This window comes from Rhincodon typus, chromosome 3, assembly GCF_021869965.1.
Source record: "Rhincodon typus isolate 14 chromosome 3, sRhiTyp1.1, whole genome shotgun sequence".
Classification (NCBI taxonomy): Eukaryota; Metazoa; Chordata; class Chondrichthyes; order Orectolobiformes; family Rhincodontidae; genus Rhincodon; species Rhincodon typus.
The window spans coordinates 80652540-80673886 of NC_063334.1; the positions used below are offsets into that span (position 1 = coordinate 80652540).

General features: G+C 37.9%; 1 protein-coding gene across 1 annotated transcript in view; it reads right to left on the reverse strand.

Moving 5' to 3' along the window:
* Positions 1–20056, reverse strand: part of LOC109933513 (leucyl-cystinyl aminopeptidase) — an 86190-nt gene extending 66134 nt beyond the window's left edge. The window contains exon 1 of the mRNA XM_048593713.1: positions 19383–20056. Coding sequence (XP_048449670.1) covers positions 19383–19404 — 22 coding nt within the window. The 5' untranslated portion in view covers positions 19405–20056. The remainder of the gene's footprint in view (positions 1–19382) is intronic.
* Positions 20057–21347: the final 1291 nt, after the last annotated feature.

Below are 21347 nucleotides of genomic sequence, written 5' to 3' on the forward strand. Positions count from 1 at the left end.
CCTTGTTATCTCAGATTCTCCAGCATCTGCAGTTCCTACTATCTCTGGCAATGAGATAAGTCTTGTGTAGGAGCAAGAGGCCACCATAATTCATATTTGTAGTTATCTGTCTATCCACTTTTTATATGTTTATTCAGTGCACAGAAGTTGGTTTTAAGTGATTACAGTTAACTGATAAATTCTGGGATGTGAATAGGGTGGATACAGAATAAAACCTGTGAATTATTAATTTCTTGACAAATAGTTTGTCATTTTAAAAGATCTTTTTTGGCAAGTGAGCTAGGCCAGCATTTACTGCCTATCCCTAATTTCTTCTCACCATCTCCCTGAATCGCTGTAATACTGTGTCAGTTTAATACAGCCAAGTGGCTTCCTAGGAACATTTAAGAGGGCAGTTTAGAATTAACCAAAGTGCTCTGGGTCTGGAGTCACAAGTAGACCATCACTGTGTAAATCTCCTCCCCTGAAAGATATCTGTAAACCAAATATTTACCACAATTTCATACTGGTGGTGGTCATTAACTGAGGATTCACTTATGTTTTTATAGGCAGAAACAGATCAAATCTGTAGTGATTCGGTAGGAAGGCGAATCAGTATATTGTAGTTTGTTATAAATAAATGTTTATAAAAATTGTATAAAGACCAAGCACTAGTTCTTCACCATCTTGCTTCAGTATGTGGAATACTTCTATCTGTTTTTAAAGCACATTGAGATTTGTGAAATCAGCTAGCAATTCAGATTAGTAGTGTTTAAAAGCTTTTTAAAAATGGAGAATGCTTCAGCACATTAAGGCATTAATGGCTGGTGTGGTGTACATTTGAAGAGATTCTGCACTTAACTATGTTGCTTCAGAAAATTTAAAACATCGTTAAGTGCACAAATGCAGAGACGGTGGAAAAAATTAGGAGCCTGTACCTCAACCCATTTCATTAACAGACTAATAAGTGACTCAATGACCATGGTAGAACTCTAAATGCAGTTTCAGTGTAATAATGTATGGCCAAATGATAGCGATTAGGGAAGGAAAAAAATTGAAAAGTTTAAAAAAAGCACGATCTTCAAAACTGGGTAGAAAAATAAGGTTGCTTGTTATGTTGCACTGAATTATTTTTAATTTTGTGAAGATATAAGGAGATTGCAGACAGATATAAATTGATTGAATGATCTGATAATAATTTGGCATATGGAGTATAATGTGGGAAAATGCGAAGTTGTTCACTTTGGCAGGAAGAATATCAAAGCAGAGTATTAATTAAATGTAAAGTGACTGCAGAATACTGTAGTGCAGAGGGATTGAAGTGTTCCACTGCATGAGTCACAAAAAAAAAGTATGGAGGTACAGCTTATAATCAAACAGGCAAACAGGATGTTATATTTTGTTACAAGAAGAATGAACATAAAAATAAGGATGTTGTGCTTCAGTTACACATGGCATTAGCAAAATCATGTTTCTATTACTATGCATAGTTTTAGACTTCTTATTTGAAGAATGAAGGTTTAGTGGAAATTTACTGGGTTGAAAACTGAAATGAATGGATTGACTTTTGAGAAGAGGTTAGACAAGTTGGGCCTCTTTCAGCTTGAGTGTAGAAGAGTGAGACGTTCAATTATTTGAAGTGTATAAGATCCTGAATGGGCTTGACAAGATGATTATGAAAGGATCTTGTGGATGAGTCCAGAATTAGGGAGCACTATTTAAAAATTAGAGAACATATTTTCAAAACAGAGGATGAGGAGAAATGTTATCTATGAGCGTTGTACAACTTTGGAACTCTCTGCCTCAGAAGGTATGGGACGCAAGGTCAATTAAATATTTTTAAGGTGGCAGTAGATTTTTATTTGGTATTAAATCAAATGTTATTGAGAGTAGATGAGAATGTGGAATTCAAAAACAAACAGATCAGCCTAGGTATTATTCATTGAATCATAGAATGTCTAGAGTGTGGAAAGAGCCCATTAGGCCCATCAAACCTGCACAATCTGAACAGCATCCCACCCAGACCCAGCATTCCCAACCTATCTCCATATGTCCCCATTTACCACAGCTAATCGGCCTAGCCTGCACATCCCTGGGCACTTTGGGGCAATTTAGCATGGCTAATCCACCTACTTTGCACACAGAATCATACAGTCAGACAGCATGGTAACAGACCCTTCGGTCCAACCAGTCCATGTCGACCATAATCCCAAACTAAACTAGTCCCACCTGCCTACCTCTGGCCCATATCCCTCCAAACCTTACCGATTCATATACTTATCCAAACGTGTTTTAAACATTGTTGTAATTGTACCTGCATCCACTACTTTCTCTGGAAGTTCATTCCACACACGAACCACCCTCTGTGTTACAAATTTGCCACTCATGTCTTTTTGTGGGAGGAAACATGAGCATCCAATGGAAACCCCACACAAACCCAGGGTCCCTGGCACTGTGAGGCAGCAGTGCTAACACTGAACTACCAGGCCACCATTATTGAACAGCAGAGCAGGCTTGAAGGGCCAAATATTACTGCTATTTCATATGTTAGTATAACATCAATGCTCCTTGCTGCTCAACACTTCACACACATGCTTAGAATTTGGATCAGTGTGGAGCTATCTCGAATAACTGGGCTCAATATAAAATGAAAGGCTGGATTTGTTCATGAGAATCACACCTTTTCTCATTAGTGGAATTTAAAGAGTTTACATACAAGAATATTTTCAATTGGAATTGACATTATGTTGATCATAATTTCCTGAAGTACTGCTTGCATTGAATCCATCCGTTCAAAAAATAATCAAATATGTCATTTTGAATTCTTTCAGCAAAATCTAGTTTTAAAAAAAATAGTTTTGCTTCCTTCTAAAGTCAGGGCATAACAAGATCACAAGTGTCTCGCTCACGTTGCTTAGAATACTGTTGAAAAAAGACACATATATTTCAATATCTACTCATTGAATACACCATGCCACAGCATCTTTAAAATGTATTCACACAGTCAGCAAACCCCCATGACAGCTGGATTTTATTCCATCGATTTGCCTAGCACAGTCAGTCTTCAGTCATGAAAAGTAAAATATGTTCAAACCCTAGTGCTGTGAACATCTAATTTATAATTCATATGCTTTAGAATGAGTTTTAGGAATGAATGTTATAGCTGGAGATAACTGGGACATCAGGACAAGAAGTTAATAAACACAACTCTGATGTAAATTAAAGGGGGTGATGGTAGCATTGTGATAGTGTCACTGGAGTGTAAAGCCAAATGCCCAGGTTAATGCTCTAGGAATATGGGTCCATATTGCACCATGGCAGTTTGACAAATTTAATTCAACTTCCTTTAAGGGAGGATTTGAATTATGCATGTAGTTCCCATATGAAGAGAGGTTTAGAGCAATTGTTCAGAAAGGAAGCTTCTTTAAAGGGACTAAAATTCGAGAGAGCCATAAACTCCATTACCAACATAAATTATTCATTTGGGTCACAGAATCAAATTTAAAGATAAAATAATGAATTTGCATTTCTCTTTGAGAAGCTTTCCAAAGTATGTGACATTAACATAGGAGTTGATCGTAGGAGTTAGAAGCTTCTTTTTGTTTCATTTAGCTGACATATCTCAAGAAAGGTAGCTGCAACATAGGTTTAGATGTAGTCTACAGCTCACTTGATTGGGGCAACCAGAAGAGGATTTTTAGTTCGGCCTGCACTTTAAGCAGAGAAAATGCTAACCTTCTCTTTCACCACATGAAACATGGGTAGTATCAAGCTCAGATTGTATTTTTTGACAGCAAAGTTGAATGTCAGCTGGATGACGTGGTTCATTTAAAGTTACAGGAGGAAATGTGCAGTGCTCCTCACAGTGAAAACCAATTTACCTCATGGCAGAAGTCAGTCAGTTTGGAGTGTTGAAATTTATCAGGGGGAAAGAAGCTAGAAGATTTTGCCTAGTTGGGTGCTGTTGTATAACAGTGTAAAGGTCTGAATGGGTTAACGTTTTGGAATGTACTGGGCACTGCTACCATATGGACCCATGCAACAGACTGCTCTGAATCTTGAGGAAGACATCAAGATCTCCCTCATAGTCAGTAATAATATCTAGTGTACAAACAGTAACTTTAATCTGAATGCTATCATGCAATAATTTACATCATAACAGCCTATTCTGGTTAGCCTAACAATTGGTTTTCCTCTACCACACAAGATTAGATCCTTTAGATCCCAACGTAAAAGGTGGACAGTGGCAGCAAATCTATCCAATGTATCTTTAAGCATGCATCATTAAAAAGGGGTTAAGAGGAAGAAATCTACACTGGTTACCTTGCAGAACACAAGTAAAGGCCAATTTTAAGCTGGGAAATTCAAAGTCATGAAATTCTGAATAGAATGTGGATGATCACTTGACCAAAATCTTAAATGAAAGGACTGCCATTAAATTTTGTACCTCAGAGAAGGCTGGAATATAGAAGGGAATTAGACTGATTCCAGAGGCCTGTAGCACACCATTGGTTTGGTCCTGTAAAGTGAATGAACCTTCAAAATCCTTGTAGTGTACTAAGGGGGAACATGAGCAAAACTGAGTTCATAGCATGGTTAGTTATAAACCACTGTATTAACAATACCAGCATTACCTCATTCTTTTTAATCTGCTATAAAGTTTTTTTTATTGCATTAAAAATGTGAAATCCCGTGAATTATTCTGTAGGTTAATCATGGAGTGTTCAGATTTCTATTTAAGGATTAATGATCAATGATAAGATCAGAACAACACTTGCATAAACCTAACTTACCACAAAAGGCAGGAGCAGGAGTCAGCTATATGGTCCATTAAACCTGTTATAGCATTCACTCATTAGCATCATCTTTGACCAGATCCCTCATATCCTTTGGAAACTAAAGGATATCAGTTAACTTTGAGTATATTCATAAAATTAATTCACAATCTTCTGGATAAAAAATTTCTAATGTTTTATATCCTAAAGAATTTTCTCGTCTCAGTGACAACAATCCATGAGTAAAGGGGGGTCAATGATTGGTGAGTGAATAGAGTTTGTGAACAGCAGTTGGAGCGGTAAAGATAAACCTTTCCAACTTTTAACTGTAAGAAATTGTTGCTTATCCAAGTTTAGACATTGGATTGGCAGCCTGATAAAAGGAAGACAGCAGAAGGGACAAAAAAAAATGGTGGATAAGCAGAGGTAATATTCTTTATTGTTGCATGGAACACAAGCATGGCCCAACCCTAATTGCCCTTGAACTAAGGGGCTTACTAGGCCATTTCAGAAGGCTATTAAGTGATGCAGATCCTTTGCTGTGGGTCCAGAATCACATAGAGCCCAAACCAGGTAACAACAACAAATTTATCCATAAAAGGACATTAGTGAACTAGATGGGGTTATTGACAATTAATGCTCATTGAAACTAGCTTTCAATTCCAGGTTTATTTAATTTAATTTACATTCCACCAGCTACTGTGCTGGGATTCAAACCCATGTCCCAAGAACATTAGCCTGGGCCTCTGGATTACTGGTTCAGTGACATTACCACTACACCACCATCTCATCAATAATATCCGGCATCAGTATACATGGGAAGTCTAATGCCACGTTTCAGACACGTCACCAACAGGCTTCGTGTAGATCTGGAATAGGAAGAAGGACAAATCTTTGGATGCTTCAGAAATAAAGGGGAGTCTGTAGAGAGGACGGGGTAAGATGAGAGAACGTAGAGAAAGCTATGGATTCAGGGTTCTGTAAGAAAGGATCATTGCAGCAGATGGAGTTTACCAGATTCTCAAAATATCAGTGTCGAAAATGTCCACAAAGTCATTGCAATTGCTTTGGGATCGGAGGTTAAGGCATCAGTAATGGAGAGGAGTCTGTGGAGAAAGGATGGCAGCAGACAAAGTGAATATCTGTTGTTTCCGAGGATGATTCTGAAACAGTGAGGAGTCTTGGCAAAGTAGAATTAAGCCTGGTGTGCTTGAATCCTCACCAACCAAATATAGTGGATTGTGAAATATGGAAGCCCTACTCAGAAAAATAACTAGGGTGAGCGTAAGTATATTTAACTTTGTTTTTCCAGAGTGCAAGAGCTCTAATTGGCTGGTAATGTAGCACTTCTCCATCTACGTACAGAAATGAGTAAACATGAAAACAGAAAGCAAAGACGTTAGCAACATCAACGGATAATTCCTCAAAACAACTGTCCTTCCTCATTTTAGAATAAACTAGACAAGATTTAAAACATAATGAGCAAGAAGACATCTGCAAATTTAACATATACTCAAGACTGAAAGGGTTCCAGGATATATTGAAGCTTGCATTTCCACTTTTCATAATAAAAGGAAACTACAATTAACTATCACTATTATTATTGCTATTTTTGTCATATATTTTTGGAGGCATGGACGAGATCACAGTATTTCTATATTTGCATCCAATTACAGCAGTCAGTCATTAGTTACAGTATTTATAGTTAGATGTTGTTTGTTGCTCCAATCACACAGTGCCTTACACCCAAATTGTACACCATGACCACACATAAATAGAAATATTTGAAGGATGGCCTGCAGAATAATTGGTTTCCCTACAGCTGCAATAGTTGCTGCAGAAACAGGATCCTATACATAGAGGAAACAGTATAAACACAACATTCAACCTCAGATCGTGGGGCACATAGCATCAGCAGAATAGATTTCATTTACTCGATCTCAAAACATCCAGATTTTATTTCTTAAATACATTTAAAAACACACAGCAACAGCACTTAAAAAGCAACTTAATTAGCCAAAGTGATCCAGCGCGAAATTTAAAGAAAGGAAAGACTTGATACAAACCTCTTATGGAAAATTCAAAGGCCAACAAATTAGCTTACTGATATTCTATTCTTACCTCCACTAAAGTTTAGCACACAGGAACTGCTGAAACAGTAGATAGCTCACCAAATATTACAGCAAAATCACAACACAGTGTGATTAGTGTCAGGATTCAAAATAACTTTTCAGGCCCCACCTATTTACAATTGATATAAATGACTAGCATGCAGGAATAAAAGGAACTATAGTTAAATTTGCAGGTGACACTAAAATAGGTGGGAATGCAAGTTGCAATGAACGAATAAGAAATTTACAAATGGATATGGATAGGTTGGGTGAATGGGCCAAAATCTGGCAGATAGAGTTTAAAAGGATAAGAGTGAGTCGGAAGAATAAGATGGCAACTTACTATGTAAATCAAGAAATGTCAGAGTGCTTTGGTGCAGAGGGATCCGGGTGTCTTCGTACATGAATTGTAGAAAACATGCAAGTACAGCAGCTTATAAGGAAGGCAAATGGAATTTTAGCATTTACTGCTAAAGGAATAGAGTATAAAATTAGGGAAGCATTGCTATAACTGTACAAAGCATCAGTGATACTACACCTGGAGTACTGTATATATTTTTTGTCATTTACTTAAGGAAGAATGTAGTTGTATTGAAGGCAGTTCAGAGGAAGTTTGCTAGATTGATTCCACCAATGAAACGTTTGTCTATGGACAGAGATTACAGAGTTTAGATCTTAAGAGAGATTGAGCCATTTAGACCTATACTCTCTGGTGTTTAGAAGAATAACAGGAGGTCGAATTGAGGTATATAAAATATTAGAGCATTGACAAAGTAGAAATAGAGTGGATGTTTCCCCTTGTGGGGCAATCTGGAATGAGAGGTCACAGTTTTCGGATAATAGGTCGCAGATTTAAAACTGTGTTGAGGAATTACTTCTGTCAAAGAATCATGAATCTGTGAAATTCACTATCCCAAAGTGGAAAGGATGCCAGGACATTCAGAAAACTTAAGGAGGAAGTAGACAGATTTTCAATTGGCAACAGGTTGAATGGTTATGAGTGGGCAGAAAAGTGGAGCTGAGGCCACGGTGAGATCAGCTTTGACCATATTGAATGATGGAGCAGGCTGAATTGCCTACTCTTGCACCTATGCTTCTATTTTTTGTATTCTTTTTCAAAGACTATTTTTGAGATTTTCTCAAGCACTATTTTAATTTTCAAAAACTATATTTTGGTTTTCAGGGGCTCCTTAGATATAAATAATTAAGTCTGAATCCAAAATGCACTTGAATCAGAAAATGGAAAAGTTGCTTTTACCCATCAGGAAGTCAAAAATCCAATCAGAGATACTGTGTGGAGGAGCGGCAAGAGTGGGAGAGAGGTTCTGAGCCTTTCTCCTGAAGAAGAGTCATATCAGACTTGAAATGTTAACTCTGTTTCTCTCTCTACAGATGCTGCCAGGGCTGCTGAGCTTCTCCAGCACATTTTGTTTTTATTTTAGATCTCTAGCATTTGCAGAGTGGGAACCTATGAGGGAGAAGCTAAAATAGCCAGCATGGGAAAGACAGAATCTGCGGTTTATGAAGCAGCTCCTCACAGATTCTGTTTCACTTAAACTCACAATTCCATCAATCACAAGGCTGCATTATTTTCCTGCTCTCTACAAGACACCTGCACCTTCATTTGTTCAGTCCCAACCAAAATGTATAAGGAAATAATGTACAGGGGTGACACCTTGAAATTTTTTATCCCCAGTTTTCGTCCGATGGCCAACGGGTAAAGTCCCTCAATGCCCATAGATTTTGAACTCTTATTGATGTCTGAATCTATGGAGATAATTTAAGTAAAACAATTCAAAATTAAGTCTTTTAAATGATGTGGCCTGATTTTGATTCAGATTCAAATTTAGTACAGCACACAATCTCAGGTGTGTCCTCGAGTATACTGTTTAGAAAAAACTTGGAAAAATTAGTCAACTTTTGTTTTGTCACGATGGTGATGAAATATGGGCTAGTGGTTTTAAATTCCATCATCTGGTTTTAATACTTGCTGTTGTCATGTGGTGAAATGCCATTTATTCTTAAAAGAAGGTCAAAAACAATTAACATGGCTACACCAATCACCTGACCATACAAGTTAGTCAAGCTTCATGAAACGTATGTGGAATAAATCAGTTCTGAGGAGGGGTCACCAGACCCGAAACATTAACTCTGATTTCTCTCCACAGATGCTGCCGGACCTGCTGAGCTTTTCTAGCAATTTCTGTTTTTCTTTGTGGAATAAATGAAACCTTTTGACCGAAATGACATGCCAGTAAAAGGCACTTACATCTATTCAGTCCAGTGTGAAAAGATTCTCATCTTCTGATTTGATTTAAACCTTCATGGAAATTTTGGAGTTGGAATCTTGACTACATTTAGAAAACCTGGAAACAAGGTATGCTTGTATCTCAAGCAGCTGCTTTTGGCACCCGGATATTTCGTGATTGCTGAACTGAAGATGGAGAAACCTCCGTTTCTCTGTCTCTTAAGAAGAAAAAGCACCTGGTGACATGATAGATTAAGAAGAACTATCATAAGAGAGAACTCAAAGGACAACTGAAACATTCATGACTGATGTTGATTTAACGTACCACGTAAACAATCGTGGTCTCAGGTTAAAACCTAACACCTCAAGAAACCCATAAGGACTTTAAACTGTATTGTTGTTTCAACTTCTTTTTGTGCTAGATATTATATCATTAGGTATACCTTCCAGTTAAAAACAAAGCATAAATCTGTGTTATGGTCAACTGTGGAAGTTGAAATGTGAGAAGCCGATTCATCATTTCTCCACCTGGTCATAACAATTGCTACAAACTTATGGATATCAGCAAACTAGTTATTTGTAGACCTCCTCTAACAGAGCAGAATAGAGAACCTTCCTTGAATATATATAAACACTACCCATCATTGTGATGGGTCAATAGTTAAATGCACCATATAGGAAAATCTGTGTTGAACCACCTGATCTGAGTGCAGCCAACAGGACAGTGGATGTCTTCCTCACGAAACGAAGAAATGCAGAATTCAATTAATTCTTGAGCAATACAATGGGCCCTTCTAAATATTGCAAGGATTCATAGCTCCTGAGAGAATAGAAGGATACCACAGGGAACTCCAGCATATTTTATTTCACTTTATGGAACATTTGCTTATTTGAAACTTACATTGCAGCCATTTTACTTTGGTTGTGATAAGACAGACCATAAGCCACCATTTTGAGAAGAATTCCAACAAGAACTATGAGATACACCATCAAAAAGAAAGTGTTCTCCTCTGAGGGAACAGGAAGGCAAACCAGCTAAAGGCTTACACTGAAATAGGCAACCATGGGACACAATCAGAAGTATTGTAAAAGCAAAATAAAAGAGCCTTCAATCCATGCCAGAACCTCTTCTACTCAGATTGCTGGTCAATGCAACCTCCAGCTAATCAACTACAGAAGCTAGCACACCTAAATTTTGACTTCAGGTTTTTCAATTCCCCTTACTTTGGAAAGAGAAATCTTCAAACAAGCCTCAAGGATAATAGAGACTGATCGTATTCCCATCTTTCTAAGTGTTTTTTATCCGTACTACTTTGATTGTGTAGTAATTGGAACCAGGTGGATTTTTTTGACTACAAGACCCTTGATTGGGGTTGTTAACTTGGGCCAATCAGGAAAGCCTTGGCTGACCAATACCAGGGGATTTGGACTCTCCTCAGTTCAGGGGACTGACTCCGAGCTTGCTGGTCACAGTAAATAAAGGGTGATTTGGTGATGGGATACCTGCCCCTGTGCAGCTATTTCAAACATTTGTACCTATATTCTAACTAATATTAGGACCACTTCTTTCTTAGACAACACAGTATGGAGCTGGAGGAACACAGCAGGCTAGGCAGCATCAGAAGATTCAGAAAAGAAGGGTCCTGACTTGAAACGTCAACTCTCCTACTCCTCTGATGCTGCCTGGCCTGCTGTGTTCCTCCAGTTCCACACTGTGTTGTCTCTGACTCCAGCATCAGCAGTTCTTACTACCACTTCTTTCTTAGCAACTTTCAGCCAAAGTTATGTAATAAACTAACCTTTACCTTGTTTCAGTTATAAAGCTATGTTGTTGATTCCTTTTAAATTGAAAGCCATACAAGTTTATAGCTCAAGTACCACTTTGAAGACATGTCTGGTGAGGTCACAACAGCGGTGATGGCAAGACAAAATTCAGAGGTTCACGTTATTTCAGATATTTCTCTTGTATTTGCCCTAAAACAAACAGCTCACACCTAATCTACCAACCATATCCTAGCTGTGTGGCAAATGACATGCAACAAAATTTCTGAAAATGCTACTCAGTAAATCAGCCAAAAATAGATACAGTAGAAAAGAACAAGGTGGGTAATCTGAGCTATGGTTAACATCACAAGATGGTTTATTTGACAGAAGACAAAACTGAAAATACTGATGGCCTCTTTGCCCAGTAACTTCAGATACCATTACCAAGAAGCACATATCTGCTAGGTCACACAGGTTTTTGTGGTTTTTGTCTTAATTCAAGGCCCTATCTAATCAGGGTAAGAGCTCCACTGCTATCTGTTCTTATTGTCTGTATTCTGATCGTCAAAAGATTTTTTGATTAACCGTATTTCTGTGTGGCTTTCTGAAAGATCAAACATACTTCATTAATGATCTATTATTGGGTCACTTGCAGACATTTTCATCCTATCTTTGTAATCACTATCCATTTACCTAGTTAGCTCAATATAAGCAGTCCTGAAGCTTCTTCCAAGACAACACAACACAAATCTTTTCTCTCATAATAAAACAAAAGGCCAGAAACATCTCCTATCATGACACTGGTTTTTGTTCTGAAATTTGCTCCCCCCAGGGCACAGTCGAACTTGAAGGGAGACTCAGTTCTTTGAGCAGTCTTGGAATAAATGCATTATCCAGTGATCTTTAAATCAAAACACTTGTGCCTCCAAGCTTTGATAATCTAAATTAGTTATAAGTTATTTTGAGCTAACTCCATTGGAGGAATCCTGTCGGGATTGTAAATTTCCATGAGTATTTTAAACAAATCCCAGGGGTTCCTAAATGTTTTAATCTTAATTCAAAAACATTGAACTCCTATGTAAGAAACATTGGCTTTCTTTTACCTGCTTCATAAAATTACAAGTAAATCCCCAAAATACAGCTGTCAAAGAAGTATTGTGCCTAACTGTGAACTAACCGTTATATTTACTCTTTTAGCCTTGTCATGCAATTTGAGATAGAAGACAAATAGAACAATGTTTGTCAAGAGTGATGAATCCTTGAGCTGGACCTACTCCAGCCTGGTGAAAATGTCATGTGGTGTATAGTTACAAGTCCCAAATGTCATACTGACTTTCAGCTGCCTTATGTTGTGTACAATTCAATACCTTGTTTGCAACTGATTGTTGTTGGGATCCAAAGCACAGTGACAAGTAGTTACCTGAAGCCTCAAATGCAACACAAGTGAAGCAGCCCACAGGTGTCCAGCCAAACCAGCTGTAAAAATAGGATTTACGGTTGTTTGAAAAGATATAGTTTATTAGTGTACATTGCAGGCATCCCTGCATAATGAAATGACCTTAAAGCTACGTATTAGACATTGCAAAGCCACTCTTCAGATCTGAGGATTAATAAAGCTGCAGCTAGCAAATTCTTGGGTAGCTGATTAAGAACAAAAATGATTTGGGTTAATAGGGCTGCAATTTGGGGGCTGGAGATTGTGGTCTGACATCTGGCATAGGCCCTAAATTTCATTCCCTATGACCAAAAACTTTAACCACCTGACATTCACCCAACATATTTTAATAATTACAATCCAGAAAGTAAATTCTGTCTGTTCAGTTGAGTCTTTGCACTGCCTAACTTATGCTACAGTTGGGGAAGGGTATCAAAGGACAGGAAGAGAGACTCATCAATGCAAGGTTCGCAAATGGATATTGCAGGTTCAAATCCGTATAATATAATGACAAAATTAGTATATGATATTCGAGAGGTGAAAGGACAAAGACAGGTTAATTTATTTTGAAGCTGCCAACTACACAAATTGTGGCAGAGCCAAGTTTAACCTTTTACAATCTTGCTGCTGGTCTTAAAATTGCATGGCTAAGAAAGGGCGAAGTGTGTCCAAATTGTCAAGTCAGATTTTATGATCAATACAAGAGTTTTTTTTTGTAATTACCTGTTTTTCCCCAAATCTTCCCCATTTCTTTCTCTCTCTAAGAACATAAGACCATGTGTGCCTGTCCTGCTTTCAATGTGATTCTGGCTGATCTCTGTCTCAATTCCACTTTTCTGCCCACTTGCCACTTTCCTTAATTCCTGAAATGATCAGGAATGTAATTATCTCATTATTGAGTATGTTTAAATTGGAGAATCCACAATCTTCGAAGTAGGCACTTCCAAAGAATGGCAACCATTCGAGTGAATTTTGTCCTAATCTTTGTCCAAACTGATTAAATGATTCACCAATTGTCGGTGCTCTCCCAATGTTCTAAACTTCTAAACTTCTTAGCCAAGGGAAACAACCTCTCAGTAAGCCAATTCCCTTCAGAGTCTTGTGTGTTTCCATGATATCACCATTCATACTTTTAAACTTCTCAGAGTATTCACCAAATTTATTCAACCATCACAGAATAATATTTTCATCTCAGAGACTAATCAAGTGAACTACCCTCATGAATTTCCACTGCCCTACCTCCAAGGCAATGCAGCCTTGCTTAGATACGGACACTAAGCTGTTCATACCACCAAAGGGGAGAGCTCACCAATGTTCTCTAAATAATCTTTCGATAATTCTATTCTTTTTTCCCAATTGGCTAATTGGTCTGTAGTTCTCAGTTTTTTTCTCTTCTCTCCTTCCTTCAATTGAGATATCATATTTACAGTCACTAATCCATAAGAACTGTACTATAATCTAGGAAATTTTGCAGAATAATACTGTGTATCCATTATTTCTTAAACATCCTCTTTGAGAACCAGGGAAAAGACCATCAGATCCTGGAGGTTTGATGGAGTTAATCCCTCAATTTTATCCAATGCATTTTTTACTCCTGATGATTTCAATTTCTTGAAGTTCCACCAACGAGCCCCTTAGTTATCCCTTATTTCTAGTATTCCCTTCTCTTTCACACAAATTTAATGGAGCTTGAATGCATAAGTGCCATCTGCTTCTGTCACCCACAGTCTTACTCTGGTTGTGTAAAGAAACACTTTGTGCGCAATAAAATACGATAACTGCTATTTTGCAGGCAAACATGGCAGCCATTTTTATCATAGCAAGTTCCCCAGCAAGAATAAAACAAATGATCAGTTAGTTTGGTTCTGGAGCTGAGAATAAAGAGAGAAATGAGAGAAAAGCCAGGAAATCTCATTTCTCATTCAAGTCATACATTGGATCTGAATAGCAATCTAAACAACTGAAATATGCATTTTGTCACGGCTTGAAATTGCATTTAAAAGGATGGAATCTTGCGACAATGTTGTACTTTCTCTGTACCAAGCAGGAATATTTGCCTAGATTTTATGCTCAATTCTTTAAGTGGCTCAGAAACCAAGCTAACACACTCGCATTAGCAATGAATCACACACAGCTGAAGGATTTGAAAGACCAGTGTCAGTAGAAGGTTTATTAAATCGCAGAAATGTAACCCAGGCTGCAAGCCTTGCAGAAATCGATGAAAAACAGACTAATAAATGCATGCGATCAATGCCATATCAAATAATTATTTCCATTCATATTGCTGGATTAAATTTAATCAATGTATTGCACATTTACTTCATGATTTTTTAGCCAGCAGCATCCTCACATAATTTACACAATTGAAAGGTAACAACGCATTCCTAAAGACATCAAACAAATTTGATCTTCAGAGATAGTAGCAACTGCAGATGCTGGAGAATCCGAGACAACAAGGTGCAGGGCTGGATGAACACAGCAGGCCAAGCAGCATCATAGGAGCAGAAAGGCTGACGTTTCGGGCCTAGACCCTTCATCAGAAAAACACATCAGAAAAAAATTTGATCTTCAAGCACCTTTACTATAGCAGATATCCCAAGGTGCTTCACTGGAGCATTATCACAAAAAGACTGACACAGCCATATAAAGAAGGTCTTAGGTGAAAAGCTTAACGAAAAAAAATGTTTAAAAAGCACCTTAAAGATTAAGGAGGGAAATGTAGGTTTTTTTTTCCAAATCTGTGATTTTTCATCAGAATTGGGCAATGTTGGAAATGTAACATATTTTGAGGAAATTAACATGGGGATGGTGGAGCGCAATGAAAAGGTGAGGTCTGCAACAGGGTGGAGTGTGAGAGAGATTAAATAATAAAAAGGCTCATGGTGTAAGGCCATGAGTAGTGGTGAGACAAGTCAAAACAAAAAGAAACAAAGCATATGTCTAGAAGCGTGATTGACATGATCATGAATAGTTGCCACCCAAAAGCAGAGAAGAGAACAAAAGGAGAGAAAAAGAGAGAAAACTTAGGGCCAAGAGAGATTGAAAGCAGTCACTAATGGTGGAGGGTTAAAATTTGCATGAACAAAAAGCAACAATTGGAGAAATTGAGGGCTTGTAGTTGGAGGAGGTTACAATGAGAAAGAGCATGAAGGTGAGATTTGAGAACAAGATTAAAATTTTAAAATTAAGGTGTTGCCTAACTGGGTGCCAATGTCAACAAATAGCACAGGTATGATAGGTGAGCAGGGCTTACTGTACTACAAGACACATGCAAAAAAGAAGACAGAATGATCTGGAGTTTACACAGAATGGAAGATGAGAGGCTAATCTAAGAATGTGTTGGAATAGTCTACTTTAAAAGGTAATAAAAACAGAGATGAGTCACAGAGTCACAGAGATCTACAGCATGGAAAAAGACCCTTCAGCTCATTGAGTCTGTGCCAGTCAAACTCCAGCACTTGGCTTATAGCCTGGTGTGCCTTGGCTTCGCAACCGCACACCTAAATACTTCTTAAATATTATGAGCATTTCTGCTCCACTGCCTTTACAGGCAGCAAGTTACATATGCTCACCACTCTCTGGGTGAAAATGGTTTTCCTCACATCTCCTCTAAATCTTACCGTAAATCCATAACCCTTGGTCACTGATCCCTCCATCAAAGGGAAAGGTTTCTTCCTGTTTATCCTGGCTAAGCCTCTCATAATTTATGTTTCCTCTCAATCTCCTGGCCTCTGAGGAAAACAACCCCTGTCCAAAGAAGGGTCCAGACTCAAAATGTCAGCTTTCCTGCTCCTCTGATGGTGTCTGGCCTGCTGTGTTCATCCAGCTCCACACCTTGTTATCCCTGTTTATCCAATCTCTCTTGATAAGTGAAAATCTCTAACCCAGGCAACATCCTTGTAAATTTTCTCTGCACCCTCTTGACCGTATTCAAGCATTGGCTGTCCTCCAGTCCTCTGGATGAGGCTTTGAAAAGATAGCCATTTGGCATCTGCAGAGTTGTGGATTTGGGCAATTATGCAGGTAGGCATAGTAAATCTTAATTTTTGTGAGGATGTAGATATGTGATTAGAAGCTTACCTGGGAGTTAAATGTAACACCAAGGTTGAAAGGGTCTGGTTGGTTCAGTTTTAGGCAGTTGTTAATGAGAGGGAATGTAATGAGAGTCAGAAGTTAGGGAAAAAAAATTGTGGCATGGACTGTAGACAATAACTTCAGCCTTCTCACTACTTCATCATTAAAGCACACTCCCCCAAATAAATGTGCTTTTAAAACATGCTATTGACAGCAATATTAATTCAAAGACAATCACATTTTTGAATGCTGGCAAACAGGAATAAAAAGAATTTACACAGTAATTTAAATGTATGTTAATAATCAAACAATGGCAGTATACCAAAGCAGCAGTTATATGGGCAAGATCTCAATTTATATTTATGCATGTCCATTTAATTTATTTTTAGCCAAGTCATCAACAATAGTTGGGTTTTTCATTTTGTTACAGAATTTTTATCCAAATGCAAATTATATTCACCATTTCTAAAAAAATATTTCCTTTGTAGTTAGTCCTCTCAATGCTTTTCTCTGGCTGGAGACAAGATGTAAGGTTTAAATGCCAAGTTCAGAGATGGTCAATACTTGATCAATCATACTGGCCATTAAAAACACATCTGTTTGTTAAACGACATACAAAACAAAAATTGTTTCCAGACTCATACACAATGCAAATCAGTAGTTGTGCATACAAAACTGAAGAAAGGGCAACAATAGATGTTGACAAATTGGTAACAGCACACATGAATAGGAAACCTAAAAATAAACAAATAGCAACGTAAGAAAACCCCAAAATAACTGGAAATAAAATCATCTCAATATTGTACCCATATCATCAGTTTATGTGTATAACAGATGAAGCCACAAAGCACAAATTAACACCTTCTAAGGCACAAAGTGACCTTCAGGCACAACACAGAAATAAAGAGCTAGACCACAGACAGATCAAAAATGAGGAGAATTTTAAACAAAAAGCTGTTGCAGGACTGAAACACAATGCAAATCAGCAAGCTTAAATTTAGCTAAAACCAGGAATATTGTTTAAAATATTCTTTTATTGTAGTTGAAACCCAAAGTTTACATACTATATAATAAGCAAACAAAACACAGGAGCTGAAAGATTTTTCAAGAGATTATTTTGCAGTAATTTTATTGATCTGACTTGCTTCTGTCATTATTAGATTTTATGTGTTTGATTCATTGCTTCCACCCATCCTCAGTCCTAGACAGAATGGTGGCATTAGACACCACTCACATTTGGTGTTTACGCACTGTCAGTTGGCTGTTTAAGGGAGATAAAATGTGAGCTAATCAGGTGCAAGTGTGACAAAAATAGGAATGTACGATACATTTAAGGCTAGGGGAGTGCCAGATAAGAAGTAAAAAAAGGGAGGCCAACATTTTACCAGATTGTTTCTTCAGCTTCAAGTAAGATCCTCTTCTCACACTTCAATCATGCAATTGCTGGAGCTTGGCTGAGCAGACTGGATGTTGCACCAATGTACACAGTAAAGGAAACTACACCAAGGTGCATTAGTTATGGATTCTATTAATTTTCTGTTAGAAGTTTTTAAATTCTTGTTCAAAGTTTTAAGAATTTGAATTTTTAAAATGGAAAAATAACTATCGTGAAAACTTACAATTCATGACCACAAGTAGACAGGACTATTGCAAGCACACTCTGGGACTTGGATAAGCACGACAGCTGCTTTCATAGCGAGGGTGCGGCCCATCAATCATAAATAGTGCAAGCAAACTGTCCTCGCAGCAAACACAATGCCATCTGAACTCATAAGCCATCATTTTGAATAAGGAATGACAAATGAAAGGAACTGTTGCGAACTGAAATACCAGCTTTTCTTAAATCACATGAAAATTATTGCATTAGACTTCTAATACTATTTTTGCTCGTTTTACTCTCGTGAAAAGATTAAATCGAAAGTCTTCATTTTAGTTGCAATATTTTCAGCAAAACTTACATATTGTATAATTGTGAGTTATTGCTTCCGTCATTCAAATCACAGAATAAATGATTGGGATGATATCCACACTCATTTTAGAGCTTCCACAAATACAAACTCTTTGTAACTTGCAGTTTTTCCATGGGATTTTATAAGGATAATTTTATGGCCATTATTTAAATTTCCTTTTACTATACGCAAATGCAGACTCGCAAGACAAAACTTGCAAGTCAGAAATGGAGAATGTTTTGCAACATGAATGGTCAATCGTAGTTATGATTCGGAACGGCTGACAGAAAGACGTAAAACGAGAAGCAGTAGTTACTTTTAAACAGCATTGGAAGTAACATGTTTATGAAACCTTCCATAGAAACAGGCGGTTGTATTATAAAATACCATCATAAAAGAGCCGTCCCAGGAATAACAGATATGAAAACAGGAAGATAAAAAGAACTTGCAAAAAAAGTTCAAGTCTGCAACATAAAGAAGTCTTTCAGTTAATGTTTGCAGATCATAAACCACCTACATTATATGACTTTCTGAACAGATTTCTGCCCTACATTTATTACACCTGTGTGTAACTGTACATGTGAACCACCCTGGCTCCAAGGAATACGTTTGTTCTAGAGGGAGGAGGTAAAATCTCATTGAACGGGAAAGCGTGGGATGGCGGTTAAGGGAAAGGTTGGAACCAGTCAGGAAAGTGGGAACAAAGTGATTTATCTACGTGCATCAGCTTGTCCCTAAAAGAACGTGAAATGAGAGCGTTAAACAGGCTTCACGTATGATGGAAAAATAAACAGACAGATCAGTCAAACTCAATGCCCGAGTCGAGCATCAAAATGTTGTCTTTGTGTTGCCCAAATGAAACGCAAAATTAGATTTCACAATGTCAGGTTTGAGACTGGATGCTGAATGTTTGTCTCCCCTTTCAAACATTTCCGTGGGGTCCTTCGCCCAACAGTTTGCTACTAACTTTGTGACATTTCTTACCCACCTATTGAAACAAAGCCACTGTCACAAATAGGCAGACAACACTGAGCCTGGTGTACTCACCGCTCTGAAAACCTGGCTCCATGGCTGTGCCTGGGGCCTTCCGCTCCTAATCCCGATCCTTCTCAGCAAACCCAGGCGCTTGTATTGGAGGCAGTGGCAGTGATATAAACAAGCCGCCCGTACTGCAACACCTACTGACTACAGCAATAAATACATCCTGACTGGCCCAGCTGAAATGTCACCTACTCTTTCCTTGAGGACATTTTTAAATGTACAAGGCCTCCTGAACGACCAGGCAATTCTTCCTTATGTGGTCATCTTTGCAAATCTCACAGTTTAAGAAAGACGGCCTGGTGTCGACCATCTTAACTTGTATTTCCTTCCTCTTCTGCACTTGCAAGCTGTTCCTCCTCCAGGCGCTGTAGGTCGATCGACGAGCTACATACTGCAGAGTGACTTTTATGATATCCTGTGGCATGTAGACGCGGTTTTCTATTTGTTGTAATCTGTCGAAGTAAACACAGTCCCTGGTGTTGGAAGCTACATTCTGCGCCAGCCTTTCTAGTTATTGCGATTCAAACATGTTGACTGCAGGGAGCTTGTTGGTCCTTCCCCAAGCTCGCTTTTATTTGGGTTGCTCCGGCTGTTTGCATGTTGCTGTTTTATAGTGGTTAGCTGTGAATTTACCCAACTACACAAATTATTAAGCTTCACTCTGTCCTTGCCTGACTTCACGGGTGATCTGTAATTCCTGGCTGTTTTATACCAAAAAGATTTGCAGCATATTCATGAACCCTCGATCTTCTTTGTTCTACATCGCTGAACACCACATCGTGCATCACTGAGTCAAAATTATTAAAAGGCAAATCTTGCAGTAATCAAATGTATTATACAAGTGCTCTTGTATACTTTACATTATTTGTAAAGTTCTCCAATGAAAGTCTCAAAAAGACCAGATTCGGAATTACACTCAGCAATATTACGAACCAAATACTTCTCATACTAATATTCTAACGCATTTCTTCCATACTCGAATGTTTTCATTTTCAGATATTTTGCAAGGCAGCAAGTTGTTAGGAATAAAGAGTTCAGAATCAGGAATGCCAAACAGTAATGTGCGGATAAATCGAAATGTAATAAAACAAACAGGAAGATACTTCACGCCATAAAGTGAACTTTACATTTCTAAAGCTAAAAGAGGTAGGTTTTAATGATCTGAGAGTAGAATATCTCCTAAGGAACAGTGACTATAAACATGGTAAAATTTAACATTCAGTTTGTGAGTGAGAAATTTGGGTTGGAAACAACTGTGCTATACTGCCACACAGGTAATTACAAAGGAATGAGCACGTGTCCGCATTTCTCAGAAGGTTAATCAGATCATGTAGAGTTGCATGGGAACATTTAAAAAACTTTCCAGAACAGGATGCAAGAGTGGAAGGATAAACACATGACAACCAGAATTTTTAAAGCAGGAGATGAAGTTTTGGTACTGTTGCCTTTGCAAGGTTAGTCATTTAAAGCAAAATTCAGTCATCCCTACGAAATAATTAAAAGGGTTAGTGACGTGACATATTTAATTGATACTCCTGATCATAGGGAAAAAATCGATTATCATATGAAGATGTTAAAATGACACTAGCAGAGAAGGCAATGAGAATATACAGAAGTGTGAAGTATCAAGTGCAGTAGAGGAGGAAATAAGAAAGAAGAAGAGCCAAAGAGAATTGGAGAAATCGCAAAAAGAACTTCCTCCTATGAGATTAATAAATTTGGAGATATTAGAGAACATAGACACTGTATTTTCATATCTGGAGACAGATCAACAGAGAGATAAAGTGAGATTCCTCAAAAAATACAAAGAAGTTTATTACGATAAATTGGCTGTACCACACTAACCGAACATGACGTGGATGTAAGATAACAAGGTGTAGAGCTGGATGAACACAGCGGGCCAAGCAGCATCATAGGAGCAGGAAGGCTGACATTTCGGGCCTAGACCCTTTCTGATGAAGGGTCTAGGCC